We start from the raw sequence: 23,962 nt of genomic DNA on the forward strand, positions 1-23,962 counted from the left end.
GGGAAGGAGAGAAAACCAGCCCGCTGGAAAGACATCCTGTGCTTCACAGAGCTAATGCAGGCGAGCATGCTCCTACCTCCTCTGGTAAATGCACCGCAAAATGGGAGCTGGGTGGGAAACTGAGGCCCCGAGCACCCAAATGAGTTGTTCATAACCTCTCAACTTTGCTAATGCCCCAAAGTTTGAGTTTTATGAAACCCTTTGTTATTATTTTATGATGTTCATTAAGAGATAGGGAGTTCCATGACTTTTTTCCTTTAAAGTTCACAATTTTATTATCGAGTGTTTTATTATTTAGTGTTTTCTCAACTGCAGTGTTTCTCAGGTTTCCAACATAACATCAACTACTGATTATTCAGCCCCTGTGAGAGCCCAACACTTGGCCCATGATGACCATCACACAATCCTGCTCGATGAATGTCCCAATGTCCTTTCTACAGAGGAAGACACTGATGTAGGGACAGGAGTCATACCCAGGATCTACTTCATTCAAAAGCCCCTGTTCTGAGTTTCTGTTTGGGATGATGAAAATGTTGTGGAACTGATGGAAAATGGAATGGCTGCACAACACTGAGTGTACTTACTGCCACTGAACCCTAAAAAATGGTTAAGATGGCAAATGTTATGTTATGTATGTTTTACCACAATAAAAAATAGGTAACAACTAGAACGACATTCCCTATGTTTTCTGACTTCTGAACAAAAAAATAAATAAATAAGATAATGTTATAATTATTATAAAAGTAGGCTGTATGGTTACTGATGGTGAAGGCGGGACATGGGTAGATGGAAAAAGCTTTTGGGGTGTCCCAGGCAGTATTCCCCTTACCATTCATTAAGACATTCAATTGGTTTGTATAGTTTTTGAATCTGTGTTTTATTTATTTTAAAATATTTAAGTTTCTGGTCTTCCCATGAACGTATGTGGCCTCCACAGCAGCTGGATTGAACTACGGCAAATGCCCTTCAGATCTCAACTCCAGAAGAGTTGAATCTGTGGAAGTCCCGCAGTTGAAATGATACACATACTAACTCCACTAAAAAGTGAAAATATGCATACAGGGTTGGGGGCCACTTCAGGGAAGGTGGATGATGCAACTGAGGGGGACAGAGAGGGAGTCCGAAGCCTGCAGCAGTCCCCTACAGGGTCCAGTGCCTGGTCTCTGCGTGGGTGGCTGCCCAGCTCAGTCTCGAAATGTTCAACTTGAAGGCCCCCATTCAGAAAAGGCTTGGAATGAGTTTCAAAAGCCTCGGGCCTTCATCACACAGAGACGGCTTTATTTCCTGACTTTCTGGACACGAGCTTTGATACATATCTGCTAAATTAGCCTTATTAATTTCCTCATTTTCATTAATTTCGTTATTCAGTTCTTCTATGTTCTTGCCCATTTTTGTATGGGTGAACTGTCCAAGACTGAGAGAGAGATGTAATGTCTCCCAATGCTCTTGTGTTTCTGCCAATCCCCCTTTGTATTTTTAAAAGGCTTTTCTTTATTTATTTTAGTGAGACGACATAATTTAGAGCAGTAATAGTCCACAAGTATGCTATTCTCACAGTGAATTATACTTTTTTTTTTTCCTTTTTGTCTTTTTTCGTGTCCGGCAACGGACCGCAACCCTCAGNATCACACAGAGACGGCTTTATTTCCTGACTTTCTGGACACGAGCTTTGATACATATCTGCTAAATTAGCCTTATTAATTTCCTCATTTTCATTAATTTCGTTATTCAGTTCTTCTATGTTCTTGCCCATTTTTGTATGGGTGAACTGTCCAAGACTGAGAGAGAGATTTAATGTCTCCCAATGCTCTTGTGTTTCTGCCAATCCCCCTTTGTATTTTTAAAAGGCTTTTCTTTATTTATTTTAGTGAGACGACATAATTTAGAGCAGTAATAGTCCACAAGTATGCTATTCTCACAGTGAACTATACTTTTTTTTTTTCCTTTTTGTCTTTTTTCGTGTCCGGCAACGGACCGCAACCCTCAGTGTCGCGCCCGTACTGGACCGGGGACCAGCAACGGGACCGCAACCCTCGGTGCTGCGCCCGCCCCTCGCTCAGCCAGTGAGCGGGAACCGGCCTGTATGTGGGATCCGAACCCTCGGCGGGAGCGCCGCCGTGCTTCCCAAGCGGCGCACTGTAGCAGTGCACCACCGGGCCGGCCCCGAATTATACTCTTATCTATACAAAACGACTCTCCTTAATCCCGTTTAACACCTGCACCTTGGATTCTCTTTGGTCTGATGTGAACACCGGGATTCTTGCTGGAGTTTGGTTTGCTTGCCGGACCTTTGCCGAGCCTTTTACTTTTCACCATTCTGCATCATTAATCTGTTGTAAATAGCTACAGTTAGTTTTTCAAAGGACAACCTGAAAGTCTTTGCCTTTTAATAGCAAGTTTGACCTATTTGAATTTCTGATTAGGGTCATCATATTTGCTCTGCAATTATCTGTTTGGTGCTTTCTGGTTTTCACGTTTGCTTTCTGATTTCAATACGCAGGTTAGATCTCCTTGTCCTCTGTGTTTCAGCAGCTGCAAGTTCTGCTTGCATTGTAGTATATGTACCACTGAGTTATTTGAAGTGTTCTTTAGCTTACATATTTCTGATTAAGGAACTCAGGAGTAAAATGGTCTGTTTTGAGTCCCTCTCCTAGTTAAGACCAGGAGTTTAGCAACATTTTTTTTACTTTCCCACTTCCTAGGCCCTGTGAATTTTATTTAGATTTTTATATCTCAATTATTGTGATTGCAGTATCTATTTTTGCATTATATGTAAAAGCATACGTAATTTTTGCATTTGTATACACTTTTATAACAATTGTTGAGACTTAGCCCTCCTTCCACGGGTTCCAGTGGCCCTGCTCAGCCATTTCTGTCACGACCTCAGCTGTAAATTTTGCCTTTGCTCTCAGCAGGCTGATGTAGGACGCAACTTCAAGAAGGGCATCTGGCTGGTACACCGTGTGGGCCTCACATATGAGCGAATGTCTCCCTGTTGCTCCATCATCTCTGGATTTAATGCTGCAGAGGAGTCAGAAGGTGGCCTGGTTTTTGCATCTTTGTGGGAAGTTTTTTTTTTTTTTTTTCTGGCCTAGATACTTGTAAGATTTTCCCCTTTAAGTTTGTATGTCAAATCTTTGGCCAGAATGTGTCTAAGTATGCTCTCTTCACCAATTCTGCTAGAAAGCAGAGTCTGTCTAATCTGCTCATAGAGTCTGCACATTTCCATATGAAATTGCTGATTCTATAGTTAAAAAATGGTAGAATATTGACAATTTTGTAGGGTCCAATCTACTATGTCTGTCTTAAGCCCACTTGAGTTTGTTTCCTTCTTTAAAAAAAAATAAACTTCTTATTTGAGAATAGTTTCAGATTTACAGAAAAACTGGAGATAGTATATAGAGAGTTCCCATACTGCCCCCTCCCCGCAGTTTTCCCTATTATTAACATCTTATGTTAGTATGGTATGTTTGTTACAATTAATGGACCAATATTGATACATTATTATTATTATTTTTTTTGTCTTTTTTTGTGTCCGGCAACGGATTGCAACCCTCAGTGTCGCGCCTGCACCGGACCGGGACCGGCACGGGATCGCAACCCTCAGTGTCGCTCCCGCACCTCGCTCAGCCAGTGAGCAGGAACTGGTCCGCATGTGGGATCCGAACCCTCAGCGGGAGCGCCGCGCTCCCAAGCGGCGCACTGTAGCAGTGCGCCACCGGGCCGGCCCCAATATTGATACATTATTTTATTAGCTGAAGCACATCCTTTATTCAGATTCCCTTAGGTTTTTTTTTCTAATGGCTTTTTTCTATTCCTGGATCCCATCTAGGACACCTCATTCCATTTAGTTATCATGTCTCCTTAGGCTCCTGGAGGCTCAGACATTCCGCATTTTTGGTGATCATCACAGTTCTAAGGAGTATTGGTCAGGTATTTTGCAGAATGGCCTTCAACTGGAATTTGTCTGATTTTTTTCCCTGGGTAGACTGGGGTTATGGATTTGGGGGAGGAAGACCACAGAGGTTAACACGCCATTTCATCACATTATATCAAGGCTGCTGTCACATTATATCAAGGCTGAGGTAGTGTTTGTCAGGTTTCTCCACCGTCAAATTATTCTTTTTCCCCTTTTCACACGGTACTCTTTGGAAGGAAGGAAATTAATTAGTGGGTAATCATAACTCCCTCCTTGGAGCGTGAAGTATCTACATATGTTATTGGAATTCTGCATAGGAGATTTGTCTATTCTCTCCTGTGCATTTATTCAATAATTTATATAAGTATGGGCTAGTGGATATTTATTTCATAATATCCACAAAAAACTAGTATTGGGTTATATGCCAATACTAGTTTTATGTTATCGCTCAAATTGTTCCAGCCTTGGTTCTCTCCTGTGCATTTATTCAATAATTTATATAAGTATGGGCTAGTGGATATTTATTTCATAATATCCACAAAATCTAGTATTGGGTTATATGCCAATACTAGTTTTATGTTATCGCTCAAATTGTTCCAGCCTTGGACATTGGGAGCTCTTTCAATCGGCTGCTGAACTCCTTTGACAACCCCCGTGTGTTCTGCTGCTGTTTTGGTCATTTTCTTTACTTTCCGGCACTACAAGATGCTCCAGGATCATCTCATATGTTTCCTCCCCCACAGAATCAGCCATTTCTCCAAGGAGCCCTGGTTCCTTTTGTTGCAGAATGGTATTAGACACCAAAATCCGGGTGCTAGACAACAACAAAATGTCTGTTGCTTCTGGGGCACCTGTTTTGCTTTTTATTTTGGTTCTGTTTCATTCGTCCTGGTTTTCCCTTAGGATCTCCCTTTTCCAGCATCAATAACTGTTGTCTGTTCTCTCATTGAATTGGTCTCTTTGGCCACTTCCTCTGAATTCTGGAAAACCGTCTCAGGTTTGTTCTCTACATTATTGATTTCCATTTCCCTTGGCTTTGACTCTGCTCTTTACTATCTCCAGTGCAGATTCTAGTCCTGCTATTTGATATTTGGTTTTCTCCCTTGTCCTCTGTACCTCCTTCTGCATCGTATCCCACAATAAGTCACAGACTCACTTTTCCTCTGAGCTTTGCAGAGTTACTACCTTTTCTTTGTTCCTGAGTATTTTGTCCTTGTGTCTTCTGTTGGTTTTGTCTGTCCAGACTTGGTATTTCATTCACACACACTCAACAAATTGTTAAGCTGGGTTTCAGGTGAACAGAAACAAAACAGTGACCAAGACAGAGAGAAACTTCTGCTTCGTGGAGTTTACATTCTAATGGGAAAAGACAGACGATAAAACAATTAGACAAAATGAGTTATGTCAAATGCTATTAGGGGTTGAACTGTGTCCCCCCAAAAGGTATGTTGATATCCTAATCCTAGTTACCTCAGGATGTGACCTTATTTAAAAGCAGGGTCACTGCAGATGTAATGAGTTAGGAAGAGGTCATACTGGAACAGGCTCTTAATCCAATACAACTGGTGCCCTAATAAGGAGACGATGTGAAGGGTAGGGGGGAAATGCCACATGAGGCAGAGACCGCAGCTACAAGCCAAAGACTGCCAAGGATTGCCCGTAATGCCAGAAGCTGAGAGAAGGGCAGGGAAGAGCCCTAGAGCCTTCCAGAGAGCACGGTCCTAGCACACCTTGATCTCGAACTTCTAGCCTCTAAAACCATGACAGAGTAAGTTTCTGGTACTTTGTTACCAGGAAATGAATATAGATGTCAATCAGTGAAACAGAGAAAATAAGAAAGGGGCAGTGGGAGTTGGAGGGGCAGGGATTTCAATGCTCCATAAAGTGCCCGGGGAAGGCCTCTGGGAACAGGGGATGACTGAGCCAAGACCCGAAAAAGGCGCAGGAAGGAGCCATGCAGGTGTCTGGGCAGAGGGGATCCTTTGCCCACAGACGGAGCATTCTGACCTGGGCCCTGCTCTCCTGCTTGTGGGATGCAATCCTTTCTCAAGCTCATGCAGGTGGTGGAGAAAGCTGGGCCACAGCATCATGCAGACCTGGGCTTGAGTCCCACCCACGACTTTTTAGTGGGGTGTCTTGGAGTCGTTCCTAAGCCTCTTCAGGCCTCAAGTCTCCATCTGTGAAACAGGGACATGAAAGTTTTCTCCACTCTTGGGCTTTGGGGAGGACTAAATGAGTGAGTGAAGGTCAAGGGCTCTGCACGGGGCCTGGCCCTTGGTCAGTCACTGCCAAGGCCAGCTATTTCCGCGCTATTGTCGTCATCGTCAGTATCACTCCTACCGCTGTTGGACTTGCTTGCTTTGAGCACAGCGCCCACTTCCATCTTGATTCTCTCAGGCTTTCAACTAGAACCTCTGCTCCACACACAAAGGCTCTTTAAACTTGAAAGCCCAAACACTGCTGGGCCCCTGAGGCGCAGGAAGCTATTTCAAGCGTTTGAGCACAGCGCCCACTTCCATCTTGATTCTCTCAGGCTTTCAACTAGAACCTCTGCTCCACACACAAAGCCTCTTTAAACTTGAAAGCCCAAACACTGCTGGGCCCCTGAGGCGCAGGAAGCTATTTCAAGCGCCGCCCTGGGGAGATGCCTCCTCTGTGGCAGAGAATGTCAGCGCCGCACCGGGGCTCCCTCCACCCCCACTCCGCCCCAGGTGCTCCTTGCAGAGTGGCCACCCCAGCCCCGAGCCCTCCAAGCCTGTGGCACTGCCGGGGAAGAGCTTGGGCAGATGTGGCTCCAGCTACCTGGGCTGCCAGCAGGCTCTCCCCTGGTGACTGTTTCTCATCTGCAGGGGCTCCCGGGGCTGTGTCTGCTCTGAGGAGGTGACTAACAATAGGCATGTTGCTTCCCTTGCTCCCCATCTCTGGGCTTTGAGCTCCCCATCTGTGGATTGAGGGATTTGGAAGGCAACAGCTCTAAACTGCCACCTGCTCTGACTGGGACAGCTTGGGACCCGCCCAAGACAGAAGGGACACACCAGCAGTTGGCATCTGGGGTCTCCATGCCAACGACTTTAAGTATGGGCATGAGGGAATAGAGGAGAGCAAAAGAGGAAGTCCACAGCTCCGACTACACTTGTACCTGCTTCCAAACATCCAGCAGCTCCCCACTACCCTCAGGATAAAAGACTAAACTTCTCAGGTCGGCATTCGAAGCTCCTGGGAACTGGCTGCAAACCCTGTTCCAGCCTCAGTGTCTTCCCTCCCATCTCCTCCCTGGAGACTTCAGGCTCGGTGGAATTCCTGCTGATCCCAAGCACAGGATGAGCATGCCCTGCCCTTGGATCTCCATCCTCCCCTCCCTGCCGCGCTCCTGCAGGCTGGGATCCTGCTCCACCCATCCTCCTTGGAGCCTTGTCTGAACCCTCTCCCCAGGTGGGATGAGCCACTTCCTCCCTTTGTTCCCAGGACCCTTCATTCCTGTTTCCCCTGGGAGGTATCTGTCTTCCTCTCCAGGCCATGCCTTGACAACCTGAGGACAAGGACAGTTCTGTGGGGGTCTGTGAGCCCAGGAGAGGGTCTGGCACACAAATGTGTCCGGGAGAGATTGCAGAATGAATGGACCAATGAAAGTCAGAGGCTTATTTACAACTGGAGAAACTTCTAGTTGACTTTTTCTTTTCCTAAAATGAATGTCACTGTATGGGGGTCAGGGGCATGGGCTTTCAGTCCCAGCAATACTTCCTTGCTGTGGGCTTTAGGCAAGATATTTCCTCTCTGGAGCCTCTTCTAAGTAGAGAAGATAATAATTTGTGCCCTACTTACCCCTTGGGCTGGGTTGAGAGATGTAACCTTACGGTGAGAGCTTAAATGGCTGTGTGCCTGGCAGTCAGCACCTTCGGCCAGTGCTGGACAGCGAGCAAGTGAGACACCCAGGGAAGCCAACCCCTGGAACCAAACTTCAGGCTCTTTCACAGTCAGGGGATGTGGGGAACCCCAGGAGCATCACCATCAGTCTGTCATTCAGGTTGTGGTCACTTGTGCCTACCTTAAGCTTTTTGACACTGGTGCAGGGATCATTGGAGAAGCTCTCGGTGTCCGAAATCTCGATGTCCTCACCATACAGAACCCCGGTCAGGTCGTTCCTCACCTGTCAGCAAAGAGAAAGCAGAGGGTGAGTGTGCTGGTGACCATAGGAAGGGCCAGTTCAGAGGGGTTGTCCTGGGGAAGCGGCTCCAGTGGGCAAAGTGATTTTCTCCACTCCACCAACAACACGAAGGAGTAGTTTCTTTCTTCATTATAAACTAGAGCACCCCCTGGGACCTCAGGGATCCCCCATCCCACCCTCCAATTGATACATGGACGCAAGGAGGCCAGACAGGGAAGGGACTTGCTAAGGGTGCCCAGGGAGTTCCTGCGAGAGTCCAGACTAGCACCCTTGCTAGTGTTTCTCCACCACATCACGCTGTCTCCAAATCAGCTATCCAACAATGTCTCTGTTTATATTTTGCACTATTTATTTGCAATATTATTTCACTTTTGCAGTGAAGAAAATAGCCAAGACATTCAGAGACAATGTAAATTAGAGGAAAGAGTAGGAGGTATGAAACCAGCCTGTGAGGTTAGACATAGCTCCATGTGTGCGGACACCCAGAACAACCAACATCTAGGTATCTACAAAGCACATAGCTGCGAACTCCATGTCACTGGGTCCAGCCAGTGTGGAGAGGTATCAGAGAGTAGTGGGGATTGTGGCAAACTGGTGACCACATGCCCCATTTAAATATAGCAGTTGCTACTTGGTTACTGTGCTAGAACTTGGGTCCAGGGTCACCAGACCTTCTGATTTTGGAGGGAGAAATCAGAAATCTAGACTTCACTTTTTAGTATTGACTATTTTGATGGTTTTTTTTTAAAAAAGAAAAAAAAATTAGGATCAAACCAAATAAGTCTGAAGTATGTATCTGACCTTTGGCCATATAGTGATGGGAACTGGACTGTGCATTTTAGTAGAAAGAACTGGGTAAGGGGACTCAGCTTCCAGGTCCTGCTCTGTCGTTGACTTGTTTGTGACCTTGGCCTCTCTGTATGGCCCTTATTTTCTGTGGGCCTCAGTTCCCTCCTCTTTGAGAGAAGATGATCTTTAAAAGCACCTCTTTTTGGGCTGGCCGGGTGGCGCACTGCTACAGTGCGCCGCTTGGGAAGCGTGGCGGCGCTCCCGCCTAGGGTTCGGATCCCACATACAGACCGGCCGCTCACTGGCTGAGCGAGGTGCGGGAGCAACACCGGGGGTTGCGATCCCGTTGCCGGTCCCAAAAAAAAAAAAAAAAAAAAAAAAAAAAAAAAAAAAAAGCACCTCTTTTTCACGCACTTTAGGATGACTATTATCAAAAACCAGAAAAGTGTCTGCGAGGGTGTGGAGAACCTAGAACGCTTGTGCACTGTTGGTGGGAATGTAAAACAGTGCAGCTGCTGTGGAGAACAGCAAGGCAGGCCCTCAAAAAATTAAACATAGAATTACCATATGACCCAGCAATTCCACTTCTGGGCATACCCAAAAGAACTGACAGCACGGACTTGAACTGTTCATAGCAGCGTTCTTCACGGTAACCAAAAGGCGGAAGCAACCCAAACGTTCATTGCTGATGGATGGATGGATGGGTGGATGGACAAACAGTGGCACATGATGACAGAATATTATGCAGCCTTAACAAGGAGTGGAATTCTGATACATGCTACAACATGGGTGAACCCTGAAGACATTACGCTGGGTGAAATAAGCTAGACATAAAATGACAAATATTGTATGATTCCACTTTTAGGTGCCTGGAGTAGTCAAATTCATAGAGACAGAGAGTAGAATGGTGGTTGCCAGGAGCTGGGGGAAGGAGGAAATTGGGAGTTACTGTTTAATGGGCACAGAGTTTCAGCTTGGGAAGATGACAAGTTCTGGAGATGGACAGTGGTGACAGTTGCACAAAAATGTGACTGTACTTAATGTTACTGAGCTGTATGTTTAAAAATGGCTGAAATGGCAAATTTCTGTTATGTATATTTTACTACAATAAAAAAAGCATCTCTTATTTCAACATTGGTGGATTCTTGTAATATACATATCAAAGTGTTTTGAATAAGCTGGCCCTAAATGTCACAGGGTGGTTACTGGGAAGCCACCACCAGGAAGGGGGAACAAAGGAGATTTCAATGAGAACTGCCATATTTTATTTCTTTAAAAGAAATAGGAAGCAAATGGAGCAAAATGTGAACATTTATTAATTCTGGCTAGTAAGCCCATGGGTGTTTATTTTATTCTGTGCTTTTCTGAATGCTTGAAATATTTTGTGATAAATGTTTTGTAAAAAGAAAGAAACTGCCACAGTCAGGTTAAACCTGTCCATCCTTAGTTTTTAGCTCTATTTTGATAGAAGATTGGGAGCTAGTTGGCTGAAAAAAAGTTAGCTTTTGCCATTAGAGTTTCTGTGGCCTCAGATCCTTTCAGGATGCAGACGGGGTCCCATTACCAGTTTTATGTGTCATGATGGTGTTGTGGTGCAATAGCAATGATTAAACACACAAACCGTGCAAACTAGCCACTGCTGGAGAGCAGTGCAACCCAATGCAGGGACTCCTGGGCATGCCCAGATAAGCCCTGGCTCTTGACTGGCACACACCAAATCTAGGGAAACAACTCAGCCTCTCTTGAGTCTCAGTCTTTTCACCTATAAAATGAGGGCAATACAGCAAGTAACTCACAGCGTTGATTCAAGGCTCAGCAAAAACATTGAGGATGTAAAGTGCCTCTAAAATTTTATACTCATTTATGCCTCTAAATGGTCACACTCTAAAATTCTATACACAGCTTAAATGTTGGAATGGTCATTTCCAGGCATCAATTTAGTCACTGTCTTGGGGTGTCTATATGTGTGTACTAGTGTGTGCGTAGAAGCTGTATATAAATACGACAGAACAAAATATTTTATAGGTGGTCAGAACTCAAAACAAACAAATAAAAAACACCCTGGAGGTCATCTCATCCCGCCCCCAATTTCACAGATGAGGAAACTGAGGTGTGACTCCCAGCCCAGTGCTCTTCCCAGGCTCCCAGGCTGGCTCTTCTGGATTTGGCCAGACGTGGACGTTTCTGAAGCTCCATAAACCAGAACAAGTCAGAACAGATGGTCAGAGCGATCAGCCACCCACCACCCATAATTTCAGCACCAAGGAGTCTGCACTCAGCTCAAGTATGAAGTCTAATACACGTTTTTAGGGAAAACAGGTGGAGGAAATCAGTAATAAATGGCACTTTAAAATAACCAAAGCTTGGAAAAGAAACAATTGATCTTCCTCACAAGGGAAAACTCCACACCCTCACATGTGGACAGAAGGATCCTTCAGTGCACTGATGAAAGGTTTACTGAGTAAATTTTTAAACAACTGTGTTTCCTTCCAGATCTGCAGGTACCTCTTGTTTAACGGAGCCAATGTCTTATGGCAGTATGCTATAAACAATTTCTGCAAAGTGAATTCTATTTTTCTATTCACCTCCATTATAAAAGTGGAAATGTGTTCTTCTGGGAAAGGAGTAACCCTTAACTCCCAAGAAAATAAAATACACTCACACGCACAGTCACACACACACACTCAAATAGTCGGGGCCCCGCTGGGGGCCTCATCTGCACATTGAGCCTGGTGAGGCAGCCCCCAGGGGTCTGATCTGCTGATAGGCCCTGGGCATCCTGAGAAGGGTGGGGAGAGAGGGGCGCTGATGGGCAGGGGAGGAAGAAGGCCGCTCCATCATGTGGAAGAGAGGACCAGGAGGGCAGGAGACACAGAGTGACAGCAGAACGAGGAAGGCTGTGAAGAGGCACCGGAGCTGCTAGAAGGGAGGTGAGGAAGGGTTGGGCTCCCTAAAGGCCAAGGGCCTAAGGCCCTGGGCATCCTGAGAGGGGTGGGGAGAGAGGGGCGCTGATGGGCAGGGGAGGAAGAAGGCCGCTCCATCATGTGGAAGAGAGGACCAGGAGGGCAGAAGACACAGAGTGACAGCAGAACGAGGAAGGCTGTGAACAGGCACCGGAGCTGCTAGAAGGGAGGTGAGGAAGGGTTGGGCTCCCTAAAGGCCAAGGGCCTCCAGGGAAAACTCTCCCTGCCTTTGCAGTAGTGAATCCAGGCCCCACACAGGAACAAATCTACAAGGAGCCCAAGACGTTTGATGTCACGGAGAAGAATGAGGGGTCAGAGCCCCAGGGATAGTGAATAACCTGGGACACGAGGCTTGGAGGCAGTAGCTGTTGATTATCCCTTCTCCCGCCGCCCTGAGAACTGGGGTGGACTGCGGGTGCGAGGTCGCATCAGAAATCATGTTGCTAAAGCAGTGCTTCTCCAAGTGCCGTCCCTGCACCAGTCACACCAGCATCACCTGGGCACTTGTCAGGAATGCAAACTCTCGGGCACCATCCCGGACCTGCTGAATCAGACACTCTGGGGTGCGGCCCAGCCACCTGTGTTTAACCCTCCAGGTAATTCTGTTACACACTCGAGTTTGAGAACATAAAGGAAGAGGATAGGTTTTAAGTAAACCATTGATGATGGTGTGAAAACAGTTTTTAATGACTTGGATTTTCCCCCTTGATTAGGAGACCAGGATGTATTAACTGAGCAAGGCAACTTCCAAAAGGGAGACGAAGACTAGGAACCACACTTTAAGAGGTATCACATCTAGAATGAAGGAAGGGACAGTGCATCTCAGACCACATGGAGTGCTGGGCTCAGTTCTGGTTGCCTTTATCAGGGCTAGTGACAAAGTTGCTCATTGTTAGAGGAGAGGCGTGTGGCTAGGACAGGAACCAAGGACTCTTCAGGGAGGCCATGGACATGGGGGTGGGGGTTGGAGAGTATAAAGGTCATAAAAGGTGGGACCAATAACTCCTTGGGCTCCTGTTTAGCTTTGGGAATCAAAGATTCAAATGCAAGGAAGCTAACATCTGAATTCAGACTTCAGGCTCTAGGGAAGTCCAACACTTTGCAAGTAGGCAGGAGCCAGGAGGAATCAGTGGCTTTGCGGGGAAGCCAGGAGCCATGGGGACACCCTGCTCAGGCTGAGCAGGGAGAGGTCAGATCAGCCGTCTGAATGGCAGAGACCAGTGCCTCTGCACACAACCTCCCTCCCAGCTGGCTCACGGGCAGTGGGTGAAGAGGGTGACAGGGACTTGTCACTCCAATGAAGCTATCACAATGGCCACATTCCTCCAGCGGACTGAGCTGTGTGCACAGGCTAAGCGTGGGGAACACACAGCTGGTCTATATCCATGCCTGCGAGATATAGGGGAGAAGCAGGGGGGCTGGAGGAGGAAAAGGAGACCAGAGGAAAAGGTGCAAAGAAAATGGAACTGGGAAGCGGGTGCAGGCGAATGGACCATGTGGGAGAATTTTCTCACTCCACACAACTGAGTCCATCTGGCCCATATTGAGCAGAATGTGGATCCACCCTGTCCCATCAGGGGGCTGGTCACCAGCCTGAGAAGGCCTCTGTGCCTCTCATCTGCAGGGCCTCCTTCCAGTCCTAAAGCCTGTCCCTCTCCATTAAACGCAGAACAGCTGCCAGATGATGCACGCTCTGCCCTCTCTCCAGAGATCACACAGTCTTAGGCATTCCCTGTCCCCACTGTCATGTGGGTCAGTAGGTTCTATCCACCCACACTGTCTCTGCTTTGGGGTCCCAGAACTGTATCTGCAAGTCCTGCCAGGCTCCTGGCCCCTGCAACTCCTTTTCCCCACAGGTATGTCCAATGAACATGCTGCCCCTACAGATTCACCACCTCAGCCCTGGACACCCCTGTTGCCCCCCATCAAGGCGAGTAAGGAGCCTGAGGTCGGGAGCCTGGCGGTGCAGCCCCTAGTCAGCCTGGCAAGGGACCTTCTCAGACCTCAGATTCCCCATCTGGGCTCTTGTTTCCTTCCTGGGGCTGCACTTCCATCTCATGCCAGTCACTGCCTGGCTTCTGGACTTGAATACATTCCTGGACAGTCAGCTGGGGCCCAGATCTTCCAGAACAGGGTCTGTTTATTCCTATCAGTCTCATTCACTCATTCACTCATTCATTCATGATGCTGACATCTCTTCTGTTCCAGGCACCATATGAGGTAGTACTGGGCCTCCAATGATGAGCAAAACCATTCACTGTCCTGGATCTCTGTCTAGTAAGGGTAGGGGACAATAATCAGATGACTGCCCTGGTGGATGTGAAAGTATCCACTGAGACAAGGGCTCTCAAGTTCAGGGGCATACTTCTGCTGTAACAGAGAGTCAGGCTCAGGCCAGGAGGTAGGGTAGGGAGGATTTCAGGCTAAGGAGCAGCATGTACAAAGGTCCTGTGGTGAGAGGGAGGTAATTGAGAAGCTGGAACAATGTCCCAGCTTGGCTAAAAGCAGAGCCTAATGCAGCAGGGTGGGGGATATTGTTGGATGAAATGAGAAAGAAGAGGTGGGCAGGGGCAGATCCTGCAGACTTTACAATTCACTTGAAAGATTCTGGTATCGATCCTAAGCACAGTGGGAGGCCATTACAAAGTTTCAAGTCTGGGAGACACATGATTGGAACAGTTTTTTGAAACAGTACCTCAGGCTGCTGTGGGACCACTGGGTGGGGGGCAGGGATATGAGAGCAGCAGGAAGGACAGTGAGGGGTTACGGCACTAACCCAGGCTAGAAATTCTGGAGGCTGGATGGTGACGATGGAGGTGGCAAGAAGTGACCGACTTGGGGATACATTCGGGGCAACTATTAATCTGCACTAGTCATCTATTGCTGTACAACAACCTATCCCAAAATTTAGCAGTTTAAAAAAATAAACATTTATCGTCTTGCAGTTTTCATGGGGGAGGATGGGGGAGCGACTTAGCTGGGAGGTTCTGGCTCAGGCTCTTTCATAAGGTTGTGGTCAAGATGCTGGCTGGGGCTGCAGTCACCTGAAGACTTCTGGGCTGGATATTACACTCACCAGGGAGTTACAGAAAACACTGATGCCCTAGCTGCCTCCTAAACCAGTCAGAATCTCTGGAATAGGACCCAGGCATCAGTATTTTTGGAGCTCTCCAGGTGATTCCAGAGTGCAGCTAAGGTTGCGAGCCACTGATTTTAGGGGTCAAAGCAACAGAACTGCTATGCTCACGGCTGGGTTGCCAGCCTGCCTAAAAACCCCTAAGTCATTGCCTTCACCTTCTCCAGATCCAGGGCAGCACCTCTCTTCATAGCTGGGATTCCTCCCCTGTCCCCTCCTGCCCCATCCAATAGGTACATCTTGTCTTTGATCTTCACTTCCTTCTGCTCCTGTCCTTAACACCCTGAGCAGACCCTGCCTGTGTCAGAAGGGAGAATGGAAAGACGAAAGGAGGGAGCAGGACCCGAGAGAGAGATAGTAAGAAAGGGAGAAGAGAGAAGCAGAATTTATTATACCAAGTTACCATGTTCGAACCACATGTCCCAAGCAGAGAAGGCTCCGAGGAGCAAGTGAACTCTACAGCCAGTGACTGGAGGCTGCATGTATCAGAGACCCCAAGACACTGATTCTGTGGCCAGGAGTTCGCAGGACACCTTCCCTATGGAGGTCCCTGCACCAGCGGGGATGTTCGAACCACATGTCCCAAGCAGAGAAGGCTCCGAAGAGCAAGTGAACTCTACAGCCAGTGACTGGAGGCTGCATGTATCAGAGACCCCAAGACACTCTGATTCTGTGGCCAGGAGTTCGCAGGACACCTTCCCTATGGAGGTCCCTGCACCAGCGGGGGAATCATCCAGAAAGCAAAGATCCAGGTGAAGATGGGAGAACCAGGTCTGTGCCACACACACTTTACAACTCTTTGAAAATTCTAATTAGGTTACGAAATGAACTTGAGAGCAAAGCGAATTCCCAGCTCTCCCATGGAAGCGGTGGTAACAACTTTGTCATTCAAACGCACTCGCTATATATAGCCCTGGATTGTGCTGAAATGTCACTCCTCTTACCTGACTAAAGCGTGTAATTATAGATTTACTTCTATTCATTCATGAAATGTGTCTTCACTTGATTAAACAGTTCATTCAAGTAAAATCCATTAAAATATGGAACATGTTAAAATGTGGCTCGTTAGAAGCAGAGGGCACCACTGTACGAAGATGCTCGCCCATACTTAAATTCTTGCAGAAACTTATCCATTTGGTGTATTTCCATCTTTCCAAACCTGATGAGCCTTCATTGAAGAAAGTGTTCCTTTTGAAAAATGGAGCCACCTAGTTTTCAGATTTCTACAAATAAGTTAGCTCCTAATAACCTATAACCAGAGTTGAACATAAGTGAAAAAAAAATTTTAAAGGGCAAGTACTTATGTGAATAAGTATTAGATCTCCTCCACATGGGGAATGCTTGCACATGGGTAATACTGTGGGTACGTATGCAGCTGTGTCCATGTGAAGTCTGTACGTGTGTGTGACACCTACATGTCCACAGTGCAGAGCAGAGCCAGTAGGTTGAATGGTGACCCCCAAAAGACATGTCTAAGTCCTAACCCTAAGAACCTGTGAATGTGACCTTATTTGGAAAAAGGGTCTTTGCAGATGTAATTAACTTAAGGATCTTGATATGAGACCGTCCTGGATAAATCCAATGTTAAGTGTCTTTATAAGAGAAAGGCAAAGTATGATTTGGGACACAGAGGACAAGGGAGAAGGCCATGTGAAGACAGAGGCAGAGACTGGAGCCAGCCAGGGAACACCTGGAGCCACCAGAAGCTGGAAGAGGCAAGGAAGGATTCTCTCCAAGACACTTCAGAGGGAGCATGGCCTTGCTGACACCTTGATCTAGGACCCCTGGCCTCCAAAACTGAGAGAGAATAACTTTCTGGTTTTTTAAGCCACCTGGTTTGTGGTGATCTGTTATGGCAGCCACAGGAAACACACACCTGGGGCCTCCTGAGACCTGGCTGCTCACGGACCCAAACCACGTTCCCACGGAGAAGCCAGTCTTCCTCACATCACATGCTGGGGCATCCTGAATGGAACCCCTGTTTCCCTCTATTTGATGGCACCACTTGTCTGTCCCAAAGAAATAATATTTTTGTCATTTCCCCAGAGTTTGTAGAAGCAGGAAAACAAGTGAGGACCGTGAGCTGCAGTGTCTTGGAGATATGGGGCTGGGGTAATGTCCCCACTGACTCCTCAGCTGCCTGAGGGAAGGGCCTTGTCTGCTTGTCTCTAGGCGTAGTGCCTGGCAGATTGTAGGTGCTGAGAACTGTGATGGGCGAGAGAATTAGTGAATCATTCTGAGGCCACAATGTGTCCAAAAGCCCAGAAGAGTCCATGCTGAGTCCTGGGCTGGTCTTGCAGGGATGAGGCAGCTTCCCGAGGGCTGGCTGTGTGCTGCAGCCAGAAGACACAGCCTACTGATGCAGGGACTCATCCCAGGGACGGTGGTGGCTGGAACACTACCAAGACCCCAGTGGGGGAATACATCTGGGGAGAGCTGAGGTACTCTGCGGGCGCCCCTGTGGAGACATGTGGGGCTGGGGGACAGGTCTCTGCCTCCCTTACCATGGCAGTGAGTGACAGGGACATGTGACTTGATCCCTGTCCAGCCACTCACATCAGCCCTCATGCAGCTCCCGCCCCTGTGGAGACATGTGGGGCTGGGGGACAGGTCTCTGCCTCCCTTACCATGGCAGTGGGTGACAGGGACATGTGACTTGATCCCTGTCCAGCCACTCACATCAGCCCTCATGCAGCTCCCATCTGCTGGTGGATGTCTGTCTGGCCAATCCACATAGCAGCTGGGAGCAGGGATCACAAATGGTGGAGTGACAGGTCCCTCTGCCCGGGACCCACCTGGATGCCAGCCTTCACAGGGATGGCAGAGAGTCTGCAGGATGCAATCTCCTCTCCTCAGCCCAGCAGGCCCATCTCCCAGAACCACACACTGCAGGTGAGAAACACACCCTGGATTCAACTCCAAGGAGGTGGGACAGTGACTCAAAGGGACTGGGGCTGCTCTGGCTCCCAAATTCCTCTTCCCATCAGCCAGGCTTTCACAGTTTTAGAAATTCCAAAGAGTCATCAGTGTAGTGGATAGAATAATACCCTCCCATCCCTAAAGATCTCCACATCCTAATTCCTGTAATATGCTACCTTACACGGCAAAGGGGGCTGTGCAGGTGGGATTAAGGATTTTGAGATGGGGAGGCCAATTTGGATTATCCAGGTGGTACAATATAATCCCAAGGGTCCTTATGAGGGAAAGAGTGAGGTGAGAGAAGCAGGGTCAGAGAAGGAGATGTGGAGACAGAAGCAGGAATCAGAGAGATGTGTTTCATTTGTTTGAAGATGCTCTGCTGCTGGCTTTGAAGGTGGAGGAAGGGGCCACAAACCAAGGAGTGCTGTTAGCTTCTACAAGCTGGAAAAGGTAAGGAAACAGATTCTCCCCTAGAGCCTCCAGAAGGGATCAGCCCTGCCAACACCTTGATTTTGACCCAGTGATCCTGAACTCTTGATCTCTAGTACCGTAAGATAATAGATTTGTGGTGTTTCAAGCCACCAAGTTTATGATGATTTGTTACAGCAGAAAAGAAAACTAACACAATTAGTTCGACCCTGAAATCCCATATGTGTCGTCAAACCCCACTTCCTACAGGAAGCCTTCCCTCCTTCCCAGGCTAGCAGTGACCCATCCTCTGAATTCCACAGTCCTAGGCTCAAGGCCCCTCTCCCTGGCTAAATGGAGAATGTCCTGAGGTTCCACACACCTTCCATCTGGGACACCTCTTTCCCTTCCAGGAGCCCAGCATGGGGGCTGCCTGAGGAAGTAGGACCAGGCCCAAGCCCCCTTCTCGGATAATGCACAAAAATCCCCCTTTGGGCCCCCCAACTAGCAGTCTTCTCTTTGCCTCCTGTTCTCCAAGTCCCTGACCACTCCACTGGAGATCAGTGAAGTCAGACGACACTGAGTTGTTGGAGAATGAAATTAGCTCTTAGAATCTCGTTGCTTTCTTTGTGACTAAGTGCCTATTGCTTTAATTGCAGCAGACTCACGGGACCAAACCAATATTTACAAAAGTATTAGATATTAATAAAACAGGGGGATTATCCAGTTAAGATGATGAATACAGACCTCTACAGGAAATCAACGATATGCAAAGTGAGTCTCTGCCACCAAAACAGAGGAGGGATATTAAAGAAACCACACCTAAGAGCAATAAAGAAAGCAGAATTCAAAATTGTTTCCCAGCTCTGAGCCCCATCCCTACTCCTTGTCACTCATGGAGTGGCTGAGGGGACAGGAGGGGAAGTCCAGGCCTGTGAGACACCCCACCTGTACATCCCTGAGAAGCTGTCACCGAGACCAGAGGACCAGCGTGACACCTGGGCCTCAGGGCCAGGACCAGTGGAGGAAGCCAGCAGGAAATAGATTTCAGTTCCCTCAGAGGCAGAACTTTCTAGCAAGAGAGTGAGCCAAGGACAGAAGGGCCCTTCCCCAGGTGGGAGTGAGCTCCCCACCAGGGCAGGTGTGTGAGAGGTAGGGCTGCCGTAGACAGGATCCAGACATCAGATGCAGAGGCAGCCGAGACCACTGGATCCCTGAGGAAGGTCCCGTAGTCATGAGGGCACACAGGCTGAGGGCAGCCCAGGGGGCACATGTTCTCTCCCCTGCAGAAACAGGACAGCTCCAGGCAGCTCTGTAAACTGGACAAGCAGCCTGATCCTAGCTTCCATCCTCTGACATCATGGTGGAGCTTAAAGGACCCCTCTCTGAGACCCTGAGGAGTCACTGCACTTTTTTTTTTTTCCTTTTTGTCTTTTTCCGTGTCCGGCAACGGATCGCAACCCTCAGTGTCGCGCCCGTACCGGACCGGGACCGGCAACGGGATCACAACCCTCGGTGTCACACCCGCACCTGGCTCAGCCAGTGAGTGGGAACCGGTCTGTATGTGGGATCCGAACCCTCGGCGGGAGCGCCGCCGTGCTTCCCAAGCGGCGCACTGTAGCAGTGCGCCACCGGGCCGGCCCCGTCACTGCACTTTTTATGTGCAGCTTTCTTTCCAGTTCTCTATTCCATAGTGGGTTATTTGTCCTCGCCTCGTATTCTGCCCTGACATCCTACATCCCCAGAATTTGAAATCCTCTCTTCTTGGATGGCACAAACTGTCTTCTTCCTCCAGGGCCCCAGATTTGGGGTGTGGGGTGAGGGGAGGAACTGAGGGGATGAGACCCCTCTGGGCACGGGCGCAAACTGCTGCCCAGGCCCACCCTTCCCATCCTCTGCTCCTCCTTGACGTCCCCCGCCTCTTGCTCAAAGCCCTCAAGGAGGAAGCAGGCTGTACGGGACCGTCAGGATTGACTCTGCAGGGAATGTCTTCCTCTCAACAGTCTTATAAAGCTGATCCATTACTGTCCCCATTTAGATTAAGTATCTTGTCCAAGGTCTTATGATGAGTAAGCCAGAGGGCCAAGATTGCAACTCATGTCTCTCTGACTCCCAAATCCAGGAGGGGCTTCGGAAAGGAAGACAGGAACCTCGCCCCGGGGCTCCTGCAGTAAGAGGGCCCGATGAGTGGCTCGTTCGCTTGAGTGTGGGAGGCCCTGGAGAGTTGGGACAGTGGGATCTCTCCCTGTGTCTGTGCTGGACATAAAGCCTGGCACAAAGCCAGCAATCAAGACATTTGGCAGAGAGAGGAAGGGCAGAGCTGGGCATACCCAGGGGACAGCGGCATCAAAATCAGAAAGGGACAACTGAAGAGGAGACGGGCAGCACCCAGGATATACTTCATCTTCATCTCTTGGCCCTGAGGTCACCACAAAGGGAGCTGCCTGTCCAGCGGGCAGAGTTGGTGCAGACACCCTCAGGCCCATTCCTACATGTCTGAGAGACAGGCTGAGCTCAGACCATCAGAACCGGACTGCTTCACACAACCCTCCTGCCCACACTGGACAGCTGGGGAAACTGAGGTCCTGAGAGAGGTAAGGACTTGCCCCAAATTGCACCACTGGGACTCAAACCCAATTTCCTCCCTCTCGGACCAATGCTGCCCAAAGCCATTTCTTTAACAATAGCAATGGGACAGTGACCCCCAAGAAAGCCACCAGCTGCAGCTCTTCCAGGACCCCTTCCAAAACCCTATGGAGACATGTGCTGTTCAAGGGCAGTGGCAGACTTGTCCCTCTGTGTTCCAGAGCCTAGCCCAGGGCCTGGCACAGAGCAGCTGCTCGGTAAACACTAACAGACCTGGAAATGTCCCTGACACATTCTGTCCTTGGTCTCAGAGCTGTTTATGAGCAGTGGCTTCCAAGCCTCAGTGTGCATCGGCATCTTCCCAGGAGCTCTGCAGAAATGCAGATTCCTGGGCCCCAACAGCAAGGTCTGACAATGGGACAGGAGGAGGAAGGCCAGCAATCTGCGCTTGCACAAAGTGCACCGGGGTCTCGGTTGCCTAGCCAGATTTGGGAACCTCTGAGTGAGAGGCATCTTCCTAGCATGCCCCAGGCTGACTGGGCCTTTAGTGTAAACTCATCCATTCCAGGGGGCCCTGTAATGGATACTGTGGTGTGCTGTCAGAACCTTCCAGTGGAAGGAGGCTCTCAATACCCTGTTGTCAGGACTTGCCTGTGACTGAAGGAGGCAGGTTCATCCAAGGTCAAGCTTTTCCCCAGGGCAGCCTGCCCCCAATGACCAGCCCAGCCTTCCTGCCTGGAATTGAGGCATCTCTGAAGGGCCATCCCAGCTCCAGATCTCCCCTGGAAAAGCTCAGCCAAGGCCTCTGTCGCAACCTCATAGTGCGTCAGCTTCTCCCTCCACCCAGTCCTGCCTTCCCCACTCCCTCCTGTGGGCACTCACCAGTAAATCTCCGGTGCCCAAGTCTCAGAGTCCCTTTCCTGGGGAACCTGATCTCAGGCAGGCTCACCCTCCACCCACATGTGTGTGAGCTCAGCCCAAACCAGTGCTTTGCCCCCAGTCCTCAGGTGACAGCCCTCCTGTGGAGAACCCATGGACAGCTGAGAGAACTCTCTAGTGACTCAGACCAGTTACATTCCTTTAGACTCACAGATTTAAACTTATCAAAGTAATTTCTAAACTTCATCGAAAGTCTGGGGAAGGGAGAAAAGCAATAAAACTACCCATATCCCTAGTACAATAACTCAACTAGTACAACTTCTTGGGTTGGTTACTCTCCAGCCTGCCCTGCCCTGCTCTGTCTCTGAAATTTGACATCTATGGATGGCATCACTTGAGTGGCCTTGTCCTCTGACTTCCACTTAGGCTTGGCCAATGAGAGGCTTTGGCAGGAGTCAGAGAGCCAATGGGAGGCCAGTAGGAGTCAGAGGACCAATGGGAGGCCAGTAGGAGTCAGAGGACCAATGGGAGGCCAGTAGGAGTCAGAGGACCAATGGGAGGCCAGTAGGAGTCAGAGGCCCAATGAGAGGCCCCAAGAGGAGTCAGAGGACCAATGGGAGGCCAGTAGGATTCAGAGGCCCAATGGGAGGCCCCAAGAGGAGTCAGAGGAAAGGGAGAGGAAGAGTTCAGCGTGTTTCTCCACCTGGCTCCTTGCTGGCTTGGTTACAGCTCCTGTAGAGTGGCCCGTCCTTCCAGCTCCAGTAGCTCTGCCCCCTTCGCTTGTCCTCCAGGGCCCGTGATGATCCTGACTACCACCATTGCTAGTACCTGGGGCTGCATTAGCCCTGGTTGACTCCCTTGGCCCTGCCAAAAGTACTTCCTCTAAAGCAAACTTGTTTTACTTCACCTCTCTGCCATCTGTTTCCTGCAGGGACCTTAATTGACACACGGATATGTCTTTATGTATTTTGGGTAGAAGTCATCAAAGTATAAATAACTTTGTATCCTAATTTTTTCACCTAACATTGTATCCTATACCTTATAATTCATTTACACCACCAGGCACATATGCAATAATCACCTTAAGTTCCTGACCTCTGCTCTCCTGTGTCCAAGTCCTGCTCACCCTTTAAGCCTCATTGCAAGCAGCCCTTCCTCCATGAAGTTCTTCTGGATTCTCCACTGAGCTGCGCTGGCCCCCCCCAAAACACCTGCATTCTCTGCACCTCCCTCCCAGGCCTCTACTTCCTTGGCCCTGCTCTGGAGTTTCTTGGGTCATCCACAGCCCTGAGAATCCACTGCAGCGAGAGGCACACAGCATGAGGTCGCCTCAGCCACTGAAGGTGGCTGGGGGAGAATGTTGAAGCTGCTCATGGACCAAGTGGAGCTAAGCTCTCTACAGCTCCCCCAAGGTCAGGAAAGACAGTCTGCCCTTCTACTCTCCTGGAGCTGGTGGAGCCAGCCCCATTCTATAGAGGTGCTGACTTTGTGTCCTGGGAGGGGGCTGGCAGACCAGGTGAACTGACCGTGTCCTGGCGTGGACACGGCACCAAAGTGCTGAGCAGGCTGACAGTCTGGGAGCAGGTTTTAAGTCTGTGCTAAGCTAAGCAGTTTTTATAATGTATCTTCCTAGGAGCAGTACTCAGAGACTCCGGGGAACAGGGATTTACTCTGCAGAGTCCAAGTGGAATTTTCCAAAGGGGACCAAAATCTGGAGGTGCTAAAGTTACTGTTACTGTCATGGCATTAGCCTGTGCATCTGCGAGGACCTGGAGGCCCTATCTGAGTCCCTGTTAAGATTCCAGCATAATGGCCTGGCTCCGTCAACACTGGCTGAATGAACGAATGAGACTACAGGACACCCCATCCATTTGCCTGAAGTGAGCATCGCTTAATGCTCGGTGCCCAGTGTTTCGACGGGGAGGCCTGAGGAGCATTTGTGCTTCATCTGTGCTCAGGTGTCACAGAAGAAAAAGAGTTCTTGGGCAGAAATGCCAGAATGCTCCAGAAAGGAAGCCAGAGAGAAAAACTGGAGAAGGCCGCACATCTGTGATAGGTGGGAAACATGCGAACAACAGTGTTTGACTCACATTCACTGAGTGCCCGTCATATGCCGAGCCCCTCAAACGGGTCATCCCACTCCTCTTGGCCACTGGTATAGACCCAAAAGGTATACTTATGACCAGTTTATGGATAAG

The 23,962-nt window shown here is 48.9% G+C and overlaps 1 protein-coding gene across 1 annotated transcript in view; it reads right to left on the reverse strand.

Annotated features, from left to right (window-relative positions):
- GABBR2 (gamma-aminobutyric acid (GABA) B receptor, 2) overlaps window positions 1-23,962 on the reverse strand; it is a 299,076-nt gene that overhangs the window by 204,971 nt on the left and 70,143 nt on the right. The window contains exon 4 of the mRNA XM_008575182.1: window positions 7,965-8,066. Within this exon, the coding sequence (XP_008573404.1) occupies window positions 7,965-8,066 (102 nt within the window). The remainder of the gene's footprint in view (window positions 1-7,964; window positions 8,067-23,962) is intronic.

Source organism: Galeopterus variegatus, unplaced genomic scaffold (genome assembly GCF_000696425.1).
Source record: "Galeopterus variegatus unplaced genomic scaffold, G_variegatus-3.0.2 Scaffold1151, whole genome shotgun sequence".
In the NCBI taxonomy this organism is placed as follows: domain Eukaryota; kingdom Metazoa; phylum Chordata; class Mammalia; order Dermoptera; family Cynocephalidae; genus Galeopterus; species Galeopterus variegatus.